Below are 22,374 nucleotides of genomic sequence, written 5' to 3'. Positions count from 1 at the left end.
GACACAACAGTTGTGGGTCTAATCCAGAATGACAACGACTTGAATTACAGGGATGAGGTGAACCATCTGGTCAAATGGTGCAAGATCAACAACCTGGCCCTGAACGTCGAGAAAACTAAAGAGCTCATTATCGACTTCAGGAGGAGCAAACCCATCCCCACACCTCTCCTTATTAATGACACAGCAGTGGAGATTGTCAGCATAACAAAGTTCCTGGGGGTACAGTTAACAAACACTCTGACCTGGACTACTCATATTGAGGCTTTGGTTAAAAGAGCCCAGCAGCGCATGCTCTTCTTGAGACGGATGAAAAGAGCACACCTCCCCCCTCCGATTCTTACCATCTTCTACAGGGGCACCATAGAGAGCGTGCTGTGCGGTGGTATCTCAGTCTGGGCAGGAGCCTGCAGCGCCTCTGATTGGAAGCACTTACAGAGGGTGGTGAAGACAGCTGAGCGAATAATAGGAATCTCACTTCCACCAATTCAGGTCACGGCAACGAGTCGCTGCCTGAACAGAGCTCAAAACATCTACAAAGACCCCTCCCATCCTTACAATGGACTGTTTTCATTACTGGTCTCTGGAAAGAGGCTCCGGAGTCTTAGATGCAGAACAGCCAGATTCAGAAACAGCTTTTTTCCATATGCCGTAAGACTGCTATACACTAGATAAGACGCTGCTCATTCCTCATTCCTCTTAACTACCTCATGCTACTTATTTTGTAAAATATAGTGTTGCTGTGAGATTGCTGCTACAGTTTATATTGTCTATATATTTTATATTTTATTGCTAAATTTTTGGATTATATTTTATACACAATATTAATATTTTTAAATTTTTGAATTTTAGACTGTCGAGCCATAGCAACGAAATTTCGTTCTTATGCACACTGTACTGTGTAAATTTGAATGACAATAAAGTCTGTCAAAGTCAAAGTCATATACAATATTCATTGTCAGGTCCTAAATTACAATAACATTATTTTATGTAGAAGTCATCACTGGGCAGCTTTACCTGGGCTACTGTGTCCTGTGCTGACTTGCTAGTTGCCCTACTGTCTGTTCACCCATTATGTTACCTTACTGCTTTTAACCTCCCTCCCTTTCTCTGTAGTCTCCAGAGGGCTGGCTTGAACTGATTAGAGAGGCAATGCTTGCTTTGATTAATTGGATGAGTCTTGTCTCCATGCCACTCTCCTCTCCTCTCCTCTAACGGAAGTGGCTAAAACAAACACGCACAAGGTTTTTAATGGCAGTGGTGCATCAATGACAGGAAGTACCAAAAATTGTGGGTGTGTCAGCAAACACTGTGTGGCAGTGTGAACCTAAACAGCACTCATCTTAATAGCAAAGGTTAGGTCTAACAAGAAAATGTCTTAAAATGTGTAGGTGCATTGATTCAGTATGCGAGGCTTTGTCTTTTGGCTGCACCCTGCTAAAACCTGACTCCAGGAAAACTTGGAAACGCTGTTCCCTGCTCACCTTGTCAACCTCCATAATCTTTTAATTTGTCCTTCAGGCTTTGATGACGGCAACAACTACTCCCCTCTCAGTGGCTCTGTCTCCCCACTTATTTGAGACAGAGCCATTCTCCTCTCACTCTCATCAACTTCTCGTCTTTGTCGTCCCCCCCGTTTTCTCTCTCTGTCCTTGCAGTTCTGCTGTCTTTAAGTGAATTCCACTTCAAAAGCTTGCCTCTGAAAGGTCGTCTGCTGCTTCTGCAGACCCCTGTAGCCCTTCGTCTTTCTTCTTTATGTTGCTCTTTTTTTTTTTTTTCCGTATCTGTCCTTTTTTGTTTTTATTCGATCTGCTCTGCCCCTAGCACTTGCCATAGCAGAAGCAACAGCCACATCCGCACACACGTACACTGAAAATAACACACACAAAACCTATTGTAGCTCAGCCAAGTGAATGGTTGGCTGGGAAAGTCAAATGCTCTGTTATTCCATCCCAGCAAATGCAATCTCTGGAGATGCAGTGCCAACCAGAGAGCCCCTGAGGGGCACCGAGGCTTTCTCAGAAATGCAGACAATCACACAAGCTAACTGCTATGTTGTTCCTCCCCGTCCTTCCTTCTTCCATTATAGGCCTTTTTTTATCAACCAGCTGAAAGCCTCAACACCAAAGAGGCTGCATGGTGCTGTGTGTGTGCAAACAGCATGTTTGCACATATGTGTGCTCTGAGTGTTTGATAATGCTAACCGGGGATGGCGGACCAATACGGGAGATGTGGAGGAATAAACAAGCATAATAACTCAATAACAACATGAGGCCCTCATTCACTGAAATCATTGCATGATGAATGACTGTGGTTGACAATACACAAAAGATGCCTTGTTCCCGTGATCGCTTCAGCTGAACGCCCACTTTGTGGTCTGGTTATGGCCTGTGTATTGTTTTGTATTGGTGAGGGCAAGTGAGTTTCTTCTATTCATGTAAATGTTTATGTCTTTAGGGTCCTATAAAGCATCAAAATAATATAAGGCATGACAGTGCATTGTAAATGTGAATGGACAGTACACAATGCATGGTGAGTTAAAGCAATTGACTTCATGGACTTCCGTGAATGATCTGTTCTCATCTTCACCTCCTCTCAGCATTTAACCAGCTGCACTCTGCCCCCGTTGGAGGGTGGAGTTAAACATAGCTGAAAGGCTGATGGCCCTTGTTCTTAAAGCTTGTGTGTCTCTGAAGTAACCCATTAATCGTGTTGCCACAGTGGTATGAGTGACTGGGTGCTTGTAAGACAGAGAGAGGCCCAGCCTGGGAGCGACTCGGTCTTCCAGCTACAACCTTACATAATGAGGGCTAATGGGTTGGGGAACATGGACATACCTGTCCAGTCCACTCACATTAGGATGAACAGAAAGCTGCAAGGCTGTTCTTTTCCATCTCAAGGAGTGCATTTAGAGCTTGTGGGGGTCTCTGCATGTTATTTAATCTAGTGGATCCTAACACAGCCTTGTCACATGAACTCGAGAACCCCTTCATCAACAGCACCGCGTGTACAAATACGTTCAGTCAGTTTAATTCACTTCTTTCAGCTTACCATTTATCAGTTATGAGGAGTTAGCAACCAATAATTTCATGATGCATATTGAAAACTTTGAATTGTTGATCCATAGTGTTTAGCCATAAATTTAGCTTGTGCTACTGGCTAACAAATCTAATAGTTGAATCTGTGCTTTTATCTGTTACTCACTTACCGTATATCTTTCTGTGTGTGTCAGTTTTCCACTGCTTATGCACTGCTTTAAGTGTTTTTTTGGGGGTTTTTTTTGCTCAAACCTGTTTGCTCAGGCCTGCTCAATTCTGTAATTAAATTGTAATGTCATTTTTTTCCATTAGTTGATCTCATCTTCCCAACTATCCCTTGGCTACTGCAGAAGTAGCCCCTGGGGTACTTATACATCTGGTTTAGAATCACTGATTAAATTGAATTGCCAGTTTGCACTACAATTTCCCAGCCTTCTTCCCCTGCGCTGATGTGATATTGTTTCATTGTTTTTATTAACCTTGTATTGCCATTGTCTCCATCTTTTCTCTCCCAGGCCGTGAGCCCTGTGCAGGGTGATGATGAGCAGTCAGGGCAGCAGCAGCAGGGGAAGTGGCCAGCATGCTGACACTCCTCCCCCTCGTCACACTCCTGGACCCAAGCTGCAGGTGCAGCGTTCCCTCTCTCGTGACACCATCACAATACACTTCTCTGCTCTGGGCAAGGAGGAAGATGATGAGGAAGAAGAGCTCTTTGGGATACCTGCTGGATCTGTTAAAGCCAAGTCTGTCCTTGATGGTGCAGGGGGACTTCAAGCTCCAGCTTCAGCAGCTGATGACCAGTGTGTCACTACAGGTTTGGAAGCAAAAGAGGGGCTGCTGTTTGAATCTGCTGGTGCAGAGACCCTCTCAGAACCTGCTGTTCTCCCTGTTTCATCCACCACCTTATCTGCGCAGCCCTCAGACCCTCAGCCACACATACCCTCTCCTGCCTTTACTATTAATCAAACCCCCACCCTCTCCCACCAGAGCCCCAATCCTCCTGCCAGCTTCTCCTGGCCCTCTGAACGGCCCCTGGTCAATCCGTTGCCCACAAGTTCCAGCTCCTCTTCACCTTGCAAGTCTGCAGCGCTGTCATCCTCCAAGCCTTTTCTCAGTCTGGTCAGGTCTTTGTCCAATGATGTTGAGTCTCGAGAAACCGCTCCTTCACTTTCCACTGTAGCACCAACCCATGCACGCCACCGACACTTAATGAAGTCTTTTGTTAAGTCCCTGTCCACAGACACTTCTAAGGCTGAACATTCAGAAGGGCCTGTTCAGCATCAGCAAATCCAGCCATCCCATCGGCCTCCACCTCGCAACATGCAGCTCTTCAAACAGTTCTCCCAACCCCGTTTATCCTCCAGTCCCATTGTTGTGACCCAAGCAGGTGGAGACTCTAAAACAGCCCCCTCCTCTCCCATCATGTCTCCAGATGGTAGGTCTTTCTTCAAAGTCCAAGAGGTGGAGGCCAAGATAGAGGATACCAAGCGTCGACTGTCAGAAGTGATGTCAGATCCTCTGCAGCTTTTTAGTAAGATCATGGGGGATGAGTCTGGTACGGGGTCTGTTGGAAGTGCCGCTCATCGTGCCAAATCGCTGTCCTCCAGCGCATCAGAGCTCAGTGGAGTAACGGCGGTAAATGGACATGGAGAAGGTATCAACAACAACTACAGCATCAAAGAGGAGGAGGGGGCAGAAGGAGAAGAAGAGGAAGAAACCCCCACGGCAAAGGGCCCTGAGTCAGGTTTTTTCTCTTTCCCGTCACTCGCACCAGCCCTCACCCAGGCCTCATCTTCTGCTCTCCACAAATCTCCCTCTCTCACTCTGGGCCGCTGTTCAATGTCAGCCCTGGTAGCTCGACAGGAGGATGAGGACTTCTGCGAACTATACAGTGAAGACTTTGAGCTATGTACTGATACAGAGACACCAGATGGGGATCGTTCCGGGTCCCGGCAGCCCCATACTGGCAGCACTGGTTTGTGCAGTGAGCTCGATCCTGAGGAAGAAAGAGTGGAAGAAGAAGCTGAGACTATACCCGTGGCTGGCCTCATTATCTTAACACAGTTGGTGTATTGGTACTTAGTCCTTCCTGTGCCACCATGTGTATGTTCAGTGGTACACGGGATAATAGCGGGGTTCGCGTTGGCTTTGCTGGTGCTTTGGCTGTCTTCTCCTCGGCCCTCCTCATCAGCAAGCAGAAAAAGGAGGCGAAGGATAGAGCAATGGAATGTGGCCCAGCTGGATATCAAAGAACCAGGAATATTCAAGGTAAGAAAAAACACTGGATGGATTACTGATATGACTTCAATTTGTGATTATTTTCCTCAAGTAAATTGACTAGGTTCACTTTGCCCTCATTCTGAAAAAGACTAAATGTTTCTACTCTGTAGTTTTAGCCTCCTCTCCCATAGCCTAACACTGAATTTATCATGTTATTTCAGTTGAATTGGCTTTGTTAACGGTGTCCTTTGGGACTGAAAAGGTAGCAGATTGGATGAGAATTAAATTCTGTGCAGCCTCTTGGGGAATCATGAGGCTGTATCGCACGTCTTCTCCAGTAATGGCAACAGTTTTACTTTAAACAAAACATTTTAATGAGAGCACCACCATTTGCTCCTTATTCTCAAGTAACCTCACTCAGTGCTGCAGAAACTCAGCAGAGAAATGTTTAGCACTTTGAAGGAGTTATGCAAGCATGTGTATGTGTGTGTGCCTTAGTGGGTACCAAGCTGTTGCACAGGATAGCCTTATGGCTAGAGGGCACAGCTGTTCCAAAAGAGGAGCTCTGCAGAACATGATACAGGCAGATGAAGGACAGTCCCTCGAGCGCAAGTGTAGGGAAGCTTTCCAATAAGCTTTGTCTTTTTCTTCATACTTTTTTTTTTCTTTGGAAATACACAAAGACTCAGATGCCCCACTTTATCTTTTGCTGTGTTGCATAAACTCTGCATGATTGCATCTTTGAGAGAAAATGTCTTTTTAAATTAATGGTATGTGATATATGATGATATATGATGATTCTAGATGATTCTAGATTCTTGGTTAGCAAACATCCATGAAACTGTATGGTTGCTTGGCACAGATACAGATACCTGCTAATTAGTGCCAAGTAGCATGCAAATATTTGTGTGTATTTGTTCCAGACTGTAAACTTGCTTTTTTGGGAGTAGATTTTAAAGGTGGGAATTTTAAGATCAGAGTCTGTGGGGATTGGCTAACTTTTGGAGCCATCCTCACGTGGGGAATTAAAGAAACTGCATTTTTTTTGGCACTTCCGTGATGGTTTCGCTTTTCATCCCAGGAGGTGACTTATCTCATTTGAGTAAATACTTAATTCCCCTGTTTTTTTTTAAACAGCGAGTCTGATGTTTGTTAGAGTATTGTGCAAAAACCTTGAGTCACCCCTCATTTCTTTATATTTTGCTTCCAGGGAGTCAACATTTTATTTTAGTTTATGAAAGTGGTCTTGAGCAATAGTTCTCCAGGTTTTCTGAAGGTTTATCTTTGATCATTGGCTGCTTTTTACTCATTTACAGTACCTGGCCATTTTCAGAGGGGTGTTTTCTTGTTTCTTAAACCACTTAACACTGACCTATGAATCATTCAAACATAAAAAGACCGATAACTCAACAGCAAAGCAGAGTTATGTAGCAAGGAATCAATTTTAAATTGTATCTTTAGACACATCATTATTAGCTGCAAAAAATGCCAAAGATAACACAGTTTGACAGGCATAAAATTGTATTTTTGTACCAACAAGGTGATTCCCAAAGAGCTATTGTCCAAAAACTTGGCATATCTCAGCATGGTGTGCAGCATGTCCTTAAAAAGTATGAGGAAACTGGACAAGTGGAGGAAAAAAGAAGAAGTGGCAGGTCTAAAAAAAAAAAAAAAACTATCTACAGCAGATGAACAGTATCTGAAGATCATGTCCTTAAAAAATAGGGAAAAAAATCCAGCAAAGACCTGACACATGACCTGAGATGCATCTGGCCCTTCAGTTGATCCATCTACTGTTCACTGAAGCTTCATCAGAAATGGTCTCAGTGGAAGGGTGGCTGTCAAGAAGCCATTCTTAATGAAGGAAAACAGTGAGAAAAGGCTGAGATAAAATTACACAAGAATTGGACTGAAAATCAGTGGTCTGATGGAGTGATGAATCCAAATCTGGGATATTTGATTCAGAGTGTCATCAATATGTATAGAGGAGGTCAGGAGAGAGGTACAACAGGGAGTGTCTACAACCATCTGGAAAAGCCAGTGGAGGCTCTGTCATTGGGTCTGCACTTCAGAAGGTGTTGCTGGGGATCTTGTCAAAATGGGTGGAATTATGAATGCAGAAAAATGCCATCAGATTTTGAACTACCATCCAGTCATGGATTGGCCTCAGAGCCTGGACCTCAATGTTATTGAAGCAGTGTGGGATTGTCTTGACAGAGAACAAAAGGCAGAAACATCCAAAGAAGAGCTTTGAATGTCCTTCGAGAAGCCTGGAGAACTATTCCTGAAGACTACTTAAAGAAATGACAAAAAAGTTGGCAGAGAGAGTTCAGGCTGTGTTGCAGAATAAAGGCAGTCATCCTAATATTTACTTTCAGGCTCTTTAGAATTGCACAAACTCTGATTTTTCCTCATATATTGTATTTCCATGTATGTTTGCAGATGTTCTATTAAAATATTGCACCCATTTTCCTGGTGAAAATTTTTTTCAAAAAGTGGCTCAAGACTTTTGCACAGTACTGACATTAAGTTTGAATTCATTGTCACTGAAAACCCTTCTGCTTCTCCACCTCCCAATCTCTCAGGGCTGGATGAATGAGATCCACAGCTATGACCCAGAGATGTACCACGCCACCCTGACCCACTCTGTTTATGTCCGTCTAGAGGGCTCCGTCCTGCGTCTGTCCAAGCCCAACCGCAACATCTCCCGCCGTGCCACACACAATGAGCCTAAACCTGATGTCACTTACATCAGCCAGAAGATCTACGACTTGACTGACAGCAAGGTGCGGCGGTTGTAGAAGCCTGCTGGTCATGAAAAGAGAGATTTTGTTGTGCTTGTGAACGCCGCTCAGAGACGAGGGGGGAAATTAATGTGTTAAGTGTGTGTATGTCTCTGCTGGCTCCACAGTGTATTAGTGTGCTTGATGATAAGCTTAACAGATAGCGACATCAAGCACACGTCCCGTCACATTTGCCTTTGCCCGACTGCATGCTCGCTAATAGGTCATGCTCAGTGACAATCACACTATGTGACTCGCGTACTGTGTGTAAACTTGGAGTGAATATCACAGGTCACTGACCTTGTGTACGCAGTTGTGTGCCTTGTGTATTAGTGCGCTGACTCGACAGTTTTGCATAACTCAGGGCGCAACAGACATTTCTCATGTCAGTGTATCATGGAGCAAAGGTTTCATTACGCATCCTTAACCTACCCTACTTCTCTGGTTTCCAAAAGTGCCCTTTCTCAGTTATTGTTGCAGATGTTTAGTGTGTAGTTGTGTATTCAGGTACTCATACAATAAGAGTGTCCCTAAAGGTCCCGTTTCTGCTCATAATGTGATTGTTTTGAGTAATCTGAGATCCGATGCCTCTCCAACCCAAATACCAGCACAGGGATAAATGAAATGTTTTTCTCTGTATTAGAGAATTGTTGGGCTGTAGCCAGAGCTTATGCCTGAATGAAATATGTAAGCAAAACTACATGAACCCTTACAACCCCAAATAGTGCCCAAATTTTAGCTACTTCAACAAAAAAGCAGCCATGTTCTTAAATTGTTGGCACCAGTTGTTTCCACTCATACCCTCAGGCAAATCTGACACATTAATAATGTGAAGACTTTTTTGTTTGTCCTCTTTTCTTTATAAGCATTCTGTTGTCCTAGAAACACCAAAAAAATAAAAAATCACTCGTGTTCATAGGATTGATTTGGTGAAACCAGTCTTTATATCCCACAGATATACCTGATGCCTCAAAGCTTGGCTAGGAAGAGAGTTTGGAACAAGAAATATCCCATTTGCATTGAGCTGGCCAAGCAGGATGACTTCATGTCCAAGGCCCAGGGAGAAAGGCCTGAAGCTGGGGAAGAAAAATCGACAGTTCAGATTGAGAAGGTAGATAAAACAGACAAGGGTGAGAAGGCAGAAGGATCGGCATCAGCAGAGGAACCCAAAAAACCATCCTTTGGAGGAGGGGATCTGACTATCTACCTTTTCGGGAGGACGGGTCGGGAAAAGGAGGAGTGGTTCCGTAGATTTCTTCTAGCATCCCGAATGAAGTCAGAGGGGAGAGGCGCCAGTTTGCCTGGCATTTGCAAGAGTGGTGAGCTTCAGACTAAGCTATGCACATGATCACAGCTCAAGGTGTAAGCACACGTGTGTAAAGCATTTGTTATCCATCTTGCTCACTCTTTTTTACACACCTACTGTATTTGCACAGACACGCATCACTCCTCGCAGTCAGAATAGCCATTCTATTGAGTAGGCAACTGCGCAGCAATCAGATCTGTGCATAAGCCCCAGCTTAGGGACTGCCAATCCCCTCAACTAAGTGAACCGATGAGTGTGGTGGGTCAGCAGGATTACAAGCACAGAGAATCAGCGTATTATAGCATCGTTTTCCACAGTGGGATATAAGCCTGTACGGAGGAGGCCCTATACAAAGAGAAATGCCAGAATTGTGTGGGTCAGGAGAATAAAGGTAGTAAAGGTAGGGCTGGATTACTAAAAAGATGTGTGTCATCCAGTGTAAAGCAAGCTAATTCAGAGTGCTGCAGTAATGCTGTGACAAAGGAATACAAAAGAAATGATAGCTACCCGGGATTAAACTAAATTTTGAGCATAGATTATTATTGTATGAAACTGGAATCACTAAAAATGTTGAAACATAATTATATCAAAATACACCCCTCCTCTTACTCTCCATGTCCTACATTTTCCCTCCTTCCATTTGTAGCCTTCTTACCCTCCCACAGTCGCAGTAGCAGCATTCAGTCTGCTGGAGGCCTGGAAGCTGACAGCAGGAGCAGCAGCCGGGGAAGCCTGGAGGAACTGTCTCAGTCTCAGTCTCGTCACAGAGAGACCTCCGCTGCTCTCGCCTGTGGCTCTACTGCAGGCTTGAAGCAGAAGATGCTGTTGGACTATAATGTCTACATGGCCAAATACGTGAGTCTCCAAGCGCCACCAAGAAGCCCAGCTGCCACTGACAGTCCTGGGAACAGCCCCGAGAGCAGCCCCCAAACTACCAAAAAGGTAGGAGACAGGTGGATGCATGTAAGGCTAAATAGTAAAAGAGAGCCATGCAAAGTGGGCATCAATCAAAAGCCCCTGGGGTCCTCATGTCTAAACCACAATATCAGCTAAATCAGTCTGTTGTCACTTGAAGGTACTCTGGAGAGATTCCAACAACTGGCAGCTCAGTGGATCTCAATGAAGGGTTCATGTGGTGCCTAGCAGCAGACTCAATATATCAAGGCCAATTTTGATGTACAAAGTGATTAAAGCGATTTAAAAACTACAGTGCATACATGTATGTGTTCTTCAGCTGCGCAGGAGTTCAGAAGAGACTCCGGAGCCTGAGGCCTGGGTCAATGCTTTTCTTGGAAGGATATTCTGGGACTTCCTGGGAGAGAAGTATTGGGCGAATGTAGTATCCAAAAAGATCCAAATGAAACTCAGTAAGATCAGGGTGAGTCGTAGCACTAGTTTGCACAAATATCCATATGCTAGATGATTTTTTTCATGTGATGACTTTATGAGAAATAATTTTGTCTTTGTGTTGGCTGTATTTGTATCTTCTTATCGTATCTACATATTTTGTGTTTTAGCTGCCGTATGTTATGAATGAGCTGACTCTGACAGAGCTAGACATGGGCTTTTCCATTCCTAAGATCCTCCGTGCCTCCAAACCTTCAGTGGATCACCAAGGTAGGAAGACAAAGTACACTGGTTATGTCATATTTTCACATTTTTCTGAGTGATTTAAAGATTTTTTTTTTATGTATCTCATTCCCCCATTCAAAACTTGAATGGAGAAAGATAAATCTTCACCTTTCTTACCATATCTCCATCTTATTCCTCTTCTCACTAGATTAAGCCATAACCCCCTACCCTCCAACCGTCTCTCCTTTTCTCCTCTGGAGTCTAGCCTTTCTGCGTGCCTTGCACTATTAAACCACAGTAATTAAACTTCATGTCTTGGTTCTCCCTCATCCATTACTGAAACACTGACTCACCCAGCCTGCCTTGAGCCCCAGCAAAGGGGCTGTACTGTTTCTGTGTCTAGAAACAGTACAGAGATGTGGGGCATATTAATTCCCACTGAGCGAGCTGGTTTAAGGCAAAAAGGAAGAAGCAGAATGCCAAAAGCTTCAGTTACTTGTGGTGTCTTTTTATTTTTTTTGGTTATGGCTTTTAAATCGTATCATATCCTCTAAATGGCTGTAGATATGATGATTATAACAAACTAGACACTTTGTTAGGTACTCTTCAACTGGGAGTTAAGGCAAATATCTAATAAGCTAATCACATGGCAGCAACTCACTACATTTAGGCATGTAGACATGGTAAAGACAACCTGCTGAAGTTCAGACCGAGCATCAGAAGAAATGTGATTTAAGTGACTTTGAAGGTGGAGGTTGTTGGCACAAGATGAGCCGCTCTGAGTAATTCAGAAACTCTTGATCTGCTGAGATTTTCCCACACAACCATCTCTAGGGTTTACAGCGAATAGGCCGAGGATAGACAAAATTAGCCAGACTGCTTTGAGCTGATAGGAATGCAGCAATAACTCAAATAAGCACTCACTGCAACCAAGGTATGCAGAAGAGCATCTCTGAAAGCACGTCAGATGTTGAAGCGGCAGAAGACAACATCGAGTGTCCTAAGAGCAGGAAACGAAAGCTACAGCTGATATGGGCTCACCAAAATTAGACTATATTAGATTTGAACAATGCCTGGTCTGATGAATCTCAATTCCTGCTGCAACATTCAGATGGTAGGGTCACAATTTGGCATAAACATCATGAAAGCATGGATCCATCCTGCCTTGTATCAATGGTTCAGGCTGGTAGTGGTCGTGTAATAGATATTTTCTTGGCACACTTTTGGCCGCTCAGTACCAGGTAAGCATCATTTAAATGTCACTGCCTATCTGAGTATTGCTGCTGACCATGTCCATCCCTTTATGACCACAGCGTACCCATCTTCTGATTGCTGCTTCCAGTAGGATAATGTGCCATGTAACAAAGCTCAGATCATCCCAAACTGGTTTCTTGAACATGACAGTGAGTTCACTGCACTCAAATGGCCTCCACCGTCACCAGATCTCAGTCTAATAGAGCAGCTTTGGGATATGGTGGAACAGGAGATTCTCATCAGGTGGACTTGCTGCTGTGTTTCCAATCATTGTTCTGCTGCATGATGATATAATCGAAGGGGAGACAGCTTCTTGGCTCCATATTTATGAGGAGATATGGTTTGATTGACAGTGTTCGTACTGTGCTTGATGGACCACTAAATGCACACAAACTTTGATGTTTGTTGGTTGAGCAAAGATGTGAAAATGAGCTGGAGAGTCTTTTGTTTTTTTTTTAACATTTGGATATTACATTCTTTACAGTAATTTATGCACAGCACCGTCTTACCACCTTAGCATGCAAACATTTCATAACTAGCTCAAAGGTGAGTCAGGCAGAAAGGTCAGTTTTGCACTTGCTTGGTCACAGACATGCTGTACATAGACTCCAATGTGATAATTACACATTAAGACTTATTAATGTAAAGTGCCTCAAATTCACCACACTGTATGTATTACAATGAGACAGATTTAAAGCAATACAGAATGAGTTTGTCTGTGGTAGAGATGTCTGTGGTAGAGATGTGTTGACTCTTTCAAATTTAATTAGAGAGCCCAGACTGTCTCTCCCTCCTGTGAGCCTTGTGCTAGACAATGAGACACTGTCTTCCATGATGTGCCTTGCTGCTGTCATTTAGCTTCACTTTGGCACTGCTGTCACACAGACTGTACAAATCAATGAGCATTTACAGGGGGAGGGAAAGTGAAGAGGAGGGAGGGGGCCAGGCAGAGGGGATAATAAACATCAGTTATCAGCTGCAGACATTCATTGAACAAACAGCAGGGGGATCGAAATCTGAATAATTCTCCTGCCGCCTACAGAGGAGAGTGATGTGTAAACAGGAAGTAACCTGATTAAGAACTGCTTCCTGAGAGGTGACCTTGTTGGCTAGAGGAGCTCTGGAGTTGACCTCACATCAATTAAACACAAATCATTAGATTATTGGTTATTTTCCTTTATGGTATTGGTAGGGATGACCGCAGGCGTGGGTTTGGCATCAAAAACATAATGTCTTTATATCATTTTCTCATTCTCTGTCCAGGTTTGTGGTTTGATCTGGAGGTCTCCTACACGGGTTCTTTCCTCATGACATTGGAGACCAAGATGAATTTGGCCCGTCTGGGAAAAGAGGGCGAAGGCCTTGGAGAGCACGGGAAAGAATGGTGAGGCTTGAAAGTACAATTCTTCTTGTAAGCAAAATAATGTAGCTAATGAAGCTCGGTCCGACTTAGAGACTTCTATGAGTCGTCTTCCACAGCTTGTCCTGATTCTTCCGTGTTTCTTTTTGTTAACGTCTCATTCTCAGTGACAGTGCCGATGTATGTTTGAAGGATTAGATTTTCTGCTAAAGAAAACCAGCTCTGAGCTGGATGGTAATTGGGTGCATTTGCATTTAGAGCCGTGTTAGTTGTCACGTGTGTTTTTCACAGTTCCTCCCCTTTTTGTGTTGGCTCTTCCCTCCTTCTCTTTATATACTAATCCTTCCTCTGGACGCTTACAACTGTGGATTTGTCCAATAACTGGTGAGTTTGGGAATGGATGCCTGCTGTTGCTGTCACTGAAACAATACATTTTGTTACGCATTTGGGTTATTGGATCTTTTCTTCAGTGCGTTCCTGAAATTTATTTCAGTAGGGATGCATTTAATGGGAATTAGTATTGATTGGTAAAGATTCTTTGCAAAGCCACTGTGGCTTAACTTAGCATCACGAGTGTTTATGTGTGTGTGTGTGTGTGTGACAGGTCCAGGCCACGGACATACTGTCTGGCAGACAGTGATGAGGAATCATCTAGTGCTGGTTCATCGGACGAGGAGGATCCTCCAGAACTCCTTAGTGACAAACCTGTTCTGCCTGGAGCAGAGGGGTGAGCAAGGGTGTCTTTATAACAACATCAGTGCACATCTGAATTGAAAATGGGCAGAATTAGATTCATACTGAGTTGCTGAAATAGAATATTTTCCCCCTTTCTATCCATCCACCCATCCACCCACACATATTTGAAAGCTTGCTGGTGATTTAATGTAGCACCCAGTCACTTCCACACATAGCCCCTCGATAGTGGGTGCTGAGTAGCAAGAGATGCCGTTATGAATTAATTATGAACCTGACTCACTCCTTGTCTCACCTCCTCCTCTGTTTCCTTCCTCTGCTTATGTAGCTATGTGGGAGGCCACAGACCCAGCAAGATCATGCGCTTTGTGGACAAGATAGCCAAGTCAAAGTACTTCCAGAAAGCCACAGAGACGGAGTTCATTAAGAAGAAGATGGAGGAAGTATCAAACACGCCCTTGCTGCTCACCGTGGAGGTGCAAGAGTGCCGCGGGACTCTGGCTGTCAACATCCCACCTCCCCCAACAGACAGGATATGGTATGTTTAGGGTGGAAATCTGTAGGATGGAGTCCAAGAACATGTGAATGGCTTGAGGTTGTAGCACTGCACCCTCTGCTGGCCAAATAAATACATGCACCCGATGAAAGAATAAAAATGTGAAACCACTAGTGAGCTAAATATACTTAACTAAGAAATGAGGGCACAAAGGCATGTTTTTCATTACAGATGAGGAACATTAAAGCCTTAAGTGCACACTGTGTGATTTATATCTGGCTTAATTAATATGAACATCTTCATTGGGGCCACTAAAAAGGTGCTAAGAAAAATGTGATTAAAACAATATAAAGAAAACTCTGTTTCTGTTGCATGCTCCAAATGTTTTGTATGATTATCCTCCAGTTTTGTACTTTTTTCCCCTGAAATACTGCTAATACTTCTAAAAATTGATTTTTAAATGAAGCATTCATAGAAGAAAAATATCAAGTTGGCAGTTTCATGAAGCTGATCTGAGAATTCAGTTGCGATTTAACTTGTATGACGTGACATGATTATCGTGATTACCTTTTTTTTGCTGTCAGGTATGGTTTCCGGAGTCCGCCTCACCTGGAGCTCAAAGCACGGCCTAAACTCGGTGAAAGAGAGGTGACTTTGGTGCATGTAACAGAGTGGATTGAGAAGAAACTGGATCAGGAGTTCCAGGTATACACTGAGAGAAATAAGCAGCAGGGAATTCTAATGTTACGTCATAATAAAGTCTATTTATTCTTAATATACAACCCCAGCTCAAAAAAGTGAGCTGCTGTCCAACAATGTAAATCATTACCTCTATGATTATTATATAAGAGTAAAAACACAACATATCAAATGTTGAAAGTGTTAAATGGTATCATTTTAAATATATACTCACTGCCCATTACCTTCACATGTTGAACTGCTCATTAACCCAAATATCTAATCAGCCAATCACATCTCTGCAACCAAATGCATTTAGGCATGTTGACACCGTGAAGAGGACCTGAGGGTCAGATTGAGCATCAGAATGGGGCTCAAAGGTCCTTTAAGTGACTTTGAATGTGGCATGGTTGTTGGTGCCAAACAGGTTGGTCTGAGTATTTCAGAAACTGCTGATCTGCTGGGATTTTCCCACACAACCATCTCCAGAGTTTACAGAGGATGGTCTGAAAAAGAGAAAATATCCAGTGAACGTCAGTTCTCTGGGTGAAAATGCCTTCTTGATGTCAGTGGTCAGGAGTGAATGGTCAGACTGCTTTAAGCTGATAGAAGGGCAACAGTAAGTCAAATAACCGCTTGTTACAGCCAAGGTATGCACGAGAGCATCTCTGAGTGCACAACATGTTGGACAGCAGCAGAGGACATCACCGAGTGCCAATTCTGTCAGCTAAGAACAGGAAACTGAGGCCACAATTTGAAAAATTGGACAAACAGAAGATTGGAAAAATGTTGCCTGTTCTGATGAGTCTCAATGTCTGCTGCGATGTTCAGATAGTAGAATTTAATTTAAGCAACATCAAAGCACAGAGCCATCTTGCATTGTGTCAACGTTTCAGGTTATTGTTGGTGGCGTAATGTGTGGGGGATATTTTCTTGGCACACTTTGGGTCCCTTAGTACTCTTTGAACATTATTTAAATGCCACAGGCTTCCTGCGTCTTGTAGCTGACCACGTCCGACCTTTTGACCACAGTGCACCCATCTTCTGATGGCTGCTTCAGGGCAATGCGCCGTGTCCCAAAACTCAGATCATCTCAGACTGGTTTCTTGAACACGACAGTGAGTTCACTGCACTCAAATGGCCTCCGCAGTCACCAGAATAGAGCACCTTTGGCACGTGGTGGAACGGGTGTTGTGCAGCACAAGGAATGTTTCCAGCTGAATCTGTGCCATGAAGAATTAATGCAGCTCTTAAGGTAAAGCAGTTCTAATTCAGTACTGTCAAGGTGTACCTAATTAAATGGCTGGTCAATGTAGTCTCATTTTGCATTTAAAGAATGAAAATTTGATTTATTTAGCACATCCTATTACACCTAAAATCAGTGTGCTTTACATTAAAAGAGGCATCTTTGGCTTATTTAGAATCGTTACCCGTGTAGAAGAACACACGAAAGGTTGAAGCTGACCAGTAGGTTTAATCCCAGTATCTTGTTTGTCTTTTTCAAATTTTTAAAAACATGTTGCTGGCATATATCTCAGTTTCAGCACTTAATATGTTGTGTTTGTACAATTTTCAATCAAATACAGGGTTCAGTAATGTGCAGCACCCTAACTTTCTTTGTAAACATGGCTATAGGTGGTGTATGATGTCATATCCTTTGGTATTTATCAACTGATGAAATGTTTGAAAGTCTAACATTGGTATGGCACAGAAGCTCAAAGTTTACTCGCCAAGGACAAAGAGCACCTCTGCAAACTACTGTAGCAAATTGTCCCTGTCAGCTGTACCACACATCAACATTTATCTCTGCCGCCTCCTCAGGGGCTGTAATTACGTTCCAGCCCCTCCACAATGCTTCTAGTAAAATATAGTGCTGCGGTGCACACTGTTGCCATTTGTGAGTGAGTGTTTACATCTTGGCTTTCAGCAAATGCTGGACTCAGGCCTTATTGGGTTTCAGAAATAACAATGCAGGGTCGGTTGCTCGGGGACAGAGTTTAGATCTTGGTTGCTTTCTAGTTAAAGTATATAAAGTTTTAAACTTTTTTAATTTTGTATATTTTTAATGACAAAACTGCAATAATCTATAGGTTCTATTCCTCTAATAGTCTCTCACAACAGTATTCGAGTAATCGTCATCGTCCTCCTCCATATTTATTGCTAATCTTTGCTTTTTCTTCTACTTATCTTCTCACAGAAAATATTTGTGATGCCAAACATGGATGATGTGTGGCTACCCATAATGCACTCTGCCATGGATATGCGCTCAAATGCCAACTTGTTTACTGTGACAAATGATGCCTTGAAGGATCCAGAACCTGAATCTGATGTCTCCGACATGTGAAGGCACGCCGGGTTGAGGTGGACAGTTTTTAATCGCAGCAATGGGCTCGGCTGCCCCTCCAATATTTTTACCCCTACTCCTGCCCTGCTGTCGCACCAGTCCATACCCTCTCATGAAGTGTGCGCTCTAAACGATCAGAAATCTACTCATTTCTGGCTACTAAAAGCAACAGAGCAGAGAGGATAGTGACTCACGGATTGCCGACCATTCACACAGTTTTAGTGTGACATCAAATATTATGATTCACTCTGATGAAATACGATTTTTTTTTTTTTTTTTTTTGGGAACTGTTGAAACTGTTCAACAAGTGTGCACCACGGTGGATTGACAAATAGCCATCTGATCCAACCGGAGGAACCATAATACCTGTGATGTACAGCTGCACCAAACATGATAGTTGTACAGTGGAAACCTTTTATGTGACATTTCTAATTGACTGGTTTATTGTTGCTATAACTCTCTGAGAACTCTTGAGGTCACTAATGAAGAGCGTGTATATGTGAGCGATCAAACAGCTGACAGAATATTCCTTTAAATTTGGAGATGATTTTGCTGAGAACCCCCCCCCCAACAGCACCTGTTATTACACATTTCACAGCGGATATCAAGACACATTTATCATCCATTCACAGTGCTGCCTGTGCCAGCTGCCTGGCACTTATATGCAAACCAATCAACGGCACTGTGTCCATAAAAGACACTGGGTCTGTTTTAGAGTTAAGGACTGTCGTATCTTACGGCCTTGTGTGCGTTTAACTGTGTCATAGGAATTACAGCTAAAACTGGCTTTAGAGGGGTCGTGTGAATTGAAATACATCTGCAAACAGCGAACCATTGCCTAGGTCTGTTGAATGTAAACATAGGAATGCAGCTCCATAGCTGGAATAGCTCATTCACTGAAAACGTGCTTCTAAGCGACACGTTTCAAGCGCTCTTTTCGTGTTCTATTCAGAGTTGACAAAAAGTAATAATTTTCTATTTTTTATTGCCAAAGCAATCTTTCAGTCTGATTTAAAAGAGAGAAAAATAAGGGGAGTGTGTGTGTGTGTGTGTGTGTGTGTGTGAGGTAAACAGGAAGTCAGAAGACAGAGAAATATTCTGCAGGGAGTGATTTTAATGAGCAGGAGGCTGAAATCGTTTTAGTCAAATGGAAACGAATAAACTCAGAAATGTGTAGTTAAAAGAGCGGGGACATCCACTCTTGCTGTTTTATTTGAATCAATAACATACTGGATATTAGCCATATTATTTAATGCTCTCAGCAGACATCCAGCTAATGAATGCTCCATTTCTGTTGAATTCTTTTTTTTTTTTTCTGTCTACTGTTGCACACATTAAAGAGGAACAATACAACGTACACTAGAACTGCAGGATCTTTGTAATCTGCCAAGACACCCGTCTGCTTTACGGGTGACTTTTACTTTATATGTTTTATGTTCAGACGTGTGTGTGTGTGTGTGTTGACAAGTGTATGAGGCAGAAAGTGCCTTTAAAGTAATTAAACATTCCTCCATAGTGAGCCACCATGTTTCTTGCATCAGTTGAGGATAGAAAAAAAGAAATGTCTTTGTGCCATTGCTGTGTCTGTTAAGACATGCCCTTTTTGTTTTCACATTTCGGTGTTGTTTATTTGCACAGTGAAGAAAATATCAAACATTGCTGTTGTGGTCAGTGATGTCGCAGAATGTTACGGTTCCGATCATTGTGGATCAATAAAACATTTTGCTTGGAAAGAGTACGTACGGCTTTGTGGTTCTAACAGAAGAGATGAGGAATTAGAAGGTAAAGCCAGATTCTCAGCTGAAGACATCCATTTACACTCATTACCACTTCATTAGGTACACCTGTTCAATCACATGGCGCCAACGCAGTGCATTTAGTCAGAGTTCAGTAGGTCGAGCTGACCTGCTGAAATTCAAACTGATCATCAGAATGGGGGAAGAAAGGTGATTTAAGTGACTTTGCACGTGGCGTGGTTGTTGGTGCCAGACGGGCTGGTATCTACTGGGATTTTCCTGCACAGCCATCTCTAGGGTTTAGAGGGAATGGTCTGACAAAAAGGAAATATTCAGTGAGCAGCAGTTCTCTGGGTGAAAATGCCTTTTCAGTGTTAGAAGGGAACGGCCAGACTGCTTCAAGCAGATAGGAAGGCAACAGGAACTCAAACAGCCACTCATTACAACCAAGGTATGCAGAAGAGCATCTGATTACACCTTAAAGCATATGGGCTGCAGAAGCAGACCACACTGGGTGACATTCCTGTCAGCTATGAACAACAAACTGAGGCTACAATTCCCACGGGCTCACTAAAATTGGGAAAGGCTGAAAAACACTCCCTGGTCTGATGAGTTTTGATCAAAACTCATCAGACCAGGGAGTGTTTTTTTTTTTTTTTTTTAAAAACATGACACTGTAGTAAAACAGCCTCCAAAGTCACCAGATCTCAATCCATTTGACCACTTTGGGTATGTGGTGGGAGCTTCACATCATGGATGTGCAGCAACTGTGTGACAATAACATGTCAACACGGACCAAAATTTCTGAGGAATGTTTCCAACTCCTTGTTGAATCTGTTCCATGAAGAATTAAGGCAGTTCTGAGCCCAGTACTAGTAAGGTGTACCTAATAAAATCCCAGGTGAGTGTATGTATACCATTATTTTTTTAGGTTTTTAAATCTTATATACATTGTGAGCGGTTTTCACAATAAATTTTCAAATCAACTGTGCGTTTATACACGTGATGTAGTGGAGTGAAACACCAAAGCATTTCTTTGTAGTTCTGTTCAAGATAAAAGTACACAAACTTTCTGCCCTTTAGAATTTCCAATTTTTTAAACTCACATTTAAATTAACTAAATATCAATAGTGCAATGCACACTTGTAGATATATGCCATCTGAGATAAAATATTGTAGTTAGGCCATAAAATTATGATGCAGGTGTGCCACATCATTACCAACGTCTCTGCAGAAAACAAAGAGGTCTTGTTTTTAAATGTTTCTTCCTTGCCTATTCTACTCACATCTGGGGAAGAGGAAATCACAGTACACATAGGAAAAACAAGGGACTAAAACTCAGGTTGAGAACTTAAGATTTCCTAGCAGTTAACCAACTGTTGCAGCTCTTAAATTACACACGGTTCTCAGTCACGTGATCCAATCTGGCAAAAGGAGTCGTAATAACAATCGAAACAAAGGAGTTGCCAATAACATAATCGGCACACTGTATTGCAGGTCCAGTGACTCCTTTAATAGGATATGGATACATATTTAGATACTTGGCAGGCTGCATTTTTTTTTGATTAATAGTTCTGACTTGTGTAGTAAAATTAGTGTTAAAATCTCAACATGTTGCATTTTTTTGCACTTAACACTTTAGCTGAACCCCATTGAGTGTGTCTTGCTTTAAAAGAGAGACTTGGTAAATTAAGGCCAAGAAACCCCAGTTATGACAAGACATGATATGATCTTGCACTGCTCTTGACCCATGTGCATGGTCACGGAAGAGGCCAGCCAGGTCCAGAAAAGTGCCCAAATATAGGTGGAATTATCACAATGCAGTCAGTTTGTATGGGGGAAAAAAAAGGCTTTATTCTCATTTTAGGACAAAGAACGGGAGGGAAAAGGGGGGGGGCACACATGATCATCCGAGTCACTAACTTCAAGGCTGGGGTCCACTTCTTGAGCAATATAGGCTCATCCCTGAAGAAAACATGAATGAGCTCAGTTATTAAAAACAGTTGACATCTGCTATGTTAGATCAAGGTTATCTTCAGTATTTTTCAGAAGTCTATCACTCATACCATTAAAATGCTCTAAATTTTTTTCAAGTTACTTACTGTGCAGTTATCCTGGACATCCACCCACACTGATGGTGCAGCCCCTCTGCGAAGATGACAAAGAAGGAAAAAAAAAAAAAAAAAAGGTTTGAGTGGGTTTGATCATTTGATTGCAAAACAGAATAGTGTTGATGAGGTAACTCAGTTTTGAATGTTGACTTCATTTTCACATCAGAAGTCTAACGCACAAAAAAATCATCATCATTAACCAAAAAGATGAAAGCAGCCCCGCCAAATACTTGAGACTTCATCCTCACCATCTTGAAGTACTGCTGGACGTGGCGGTCCATGTCACCACCCTGTCCACGTGTGGACGTGCAGAAAACACCCCATCCATCCGATTTTGTCAGCAGCCTTTTGTTAAAGGGGGGGCAAAAACACTGGGTTAAAAACGGGGGAGGGACACCGATGGATTTTGTAATTTCATGTTAGGAAAAAGGTTTGTAAAGTCTTACCTTCACCTTTTCCCTGCACATGCGGCCTAGTCCAGTCACGCTGCTCCAACGTGCAGCCCCTCGTTTAGTACAATTTCACACCCTTCCATCACATACGTGCTTGCACTCAAGTATAATAATAACTAAAAAACACGCATAAAAATAACGGCAGAAATAAATTAAAAACAACCATTTCGCGGGCCGCTTGCGCAACCACAAAACGCATGCTTCCACACTACCTACAAACTTCGGTAGAAAATGTCCCCCGGAACTATTTTATACCACATCCGGTCTCTGTGGCGTTTTTCTCATTGGTTCAGAGACTCTCTGAATCTCCCCTCCTCCACTCGTGTGGATATCT

At 42.8% G+C, this 22,374-nt stretch overlaps 1 protein-coding gene and 1 long non-coding RNA gene across 3 annotated transcripts in view; one reads left to right on the top strand and one right to left on the bottom strand.

Moving 5' to 3' along the window:
* Positions 1-19,436, top strand: part of tex2 (testis expressed 2) — a 31,642-nt gene extending 12,206 nt beyond the window's left edge. For both annotated transcript variants that reach the window (XM_030736306.1, XM_030736307.1), the window contains 11 exons: positions 3,551-5,303; positions 7,841-8,041; positions 8,994-9,357; positions 9,991-10,286; positions 10,579-10,722; positions 10,862-10,961; positions 13,434-13,554; positions 14,135-14,257; positions 14,552-14,761; positions 15,304-15,424; positions 17,595-19,436. In XM_030736306.1, the coding sequence (XP_030592166.1) occupies positions 3,573-5,303; positions 7,841-8,041; positions 8,994-9,357; positions 9,991-10,286; positions 10,579-10,722; positions 10,862-10,961; positions 13,434-13,554; positions 14,135-14,257; positions 14,552-14,761; positions 15,304-15,424; positions 17,595-17,741 (3,558 nt within the window). In that variant the 5' untranslated portion in view covers positions 3,551-3,572 and the 3' untranslated portion in view covers positions 17,742-19,436. The remainder of the gene's footprint in view (positions 1-3,550; positions 5,304-7,840; positions 8,042-8,993; positions 9,358-9,990; positions 10,287-10,578; positions 10,723-10,861; positions 10,962-13,433; positions 13,555-14,134; positions 14,258-14,551; positions 14,762-15,303; positions 15,425-17,594) is intronic.
* Positions 19,437-21,311: 1,875 nt separating this feature from the next.
* On the bottom strand, positions 21,312-22,265 carry LOC115785224 (uncharacterized). The gene is made up of 4 exons (XR_004020334.1): positions 22,035-22,265; positions 21,837-21,933; positions 21,580-21,625; positions 21,312-21,442 (listed from the first exon to the last, which is right to left on the bottom strand). It is a non-coding gene; the product is annotated as an uncharacterized LOC115785224 (long non-coding RNA).
* Positions 22,266-22,374: the final 109 nt, after the last annotated feature.

The sequence above is a fragment of the Archocentrus centrarchus genome, chromosome 8, assembly GCF_007364275.1.
Source record: "Archocentrus centrarchus isolate MPI-CPG fArcCen1 chromosome 8, fArcCen1, whole genome shotgun sequence".
NCBI lineage: Eukaryota > Metazoa > Chordata > Actinopteri > Cichliformes > Cichlidae > Archocentrus > Archocentrus centrarchus.
This window is presented reverse-complemented; position numbering and strand designations above follow the sequence as displayed.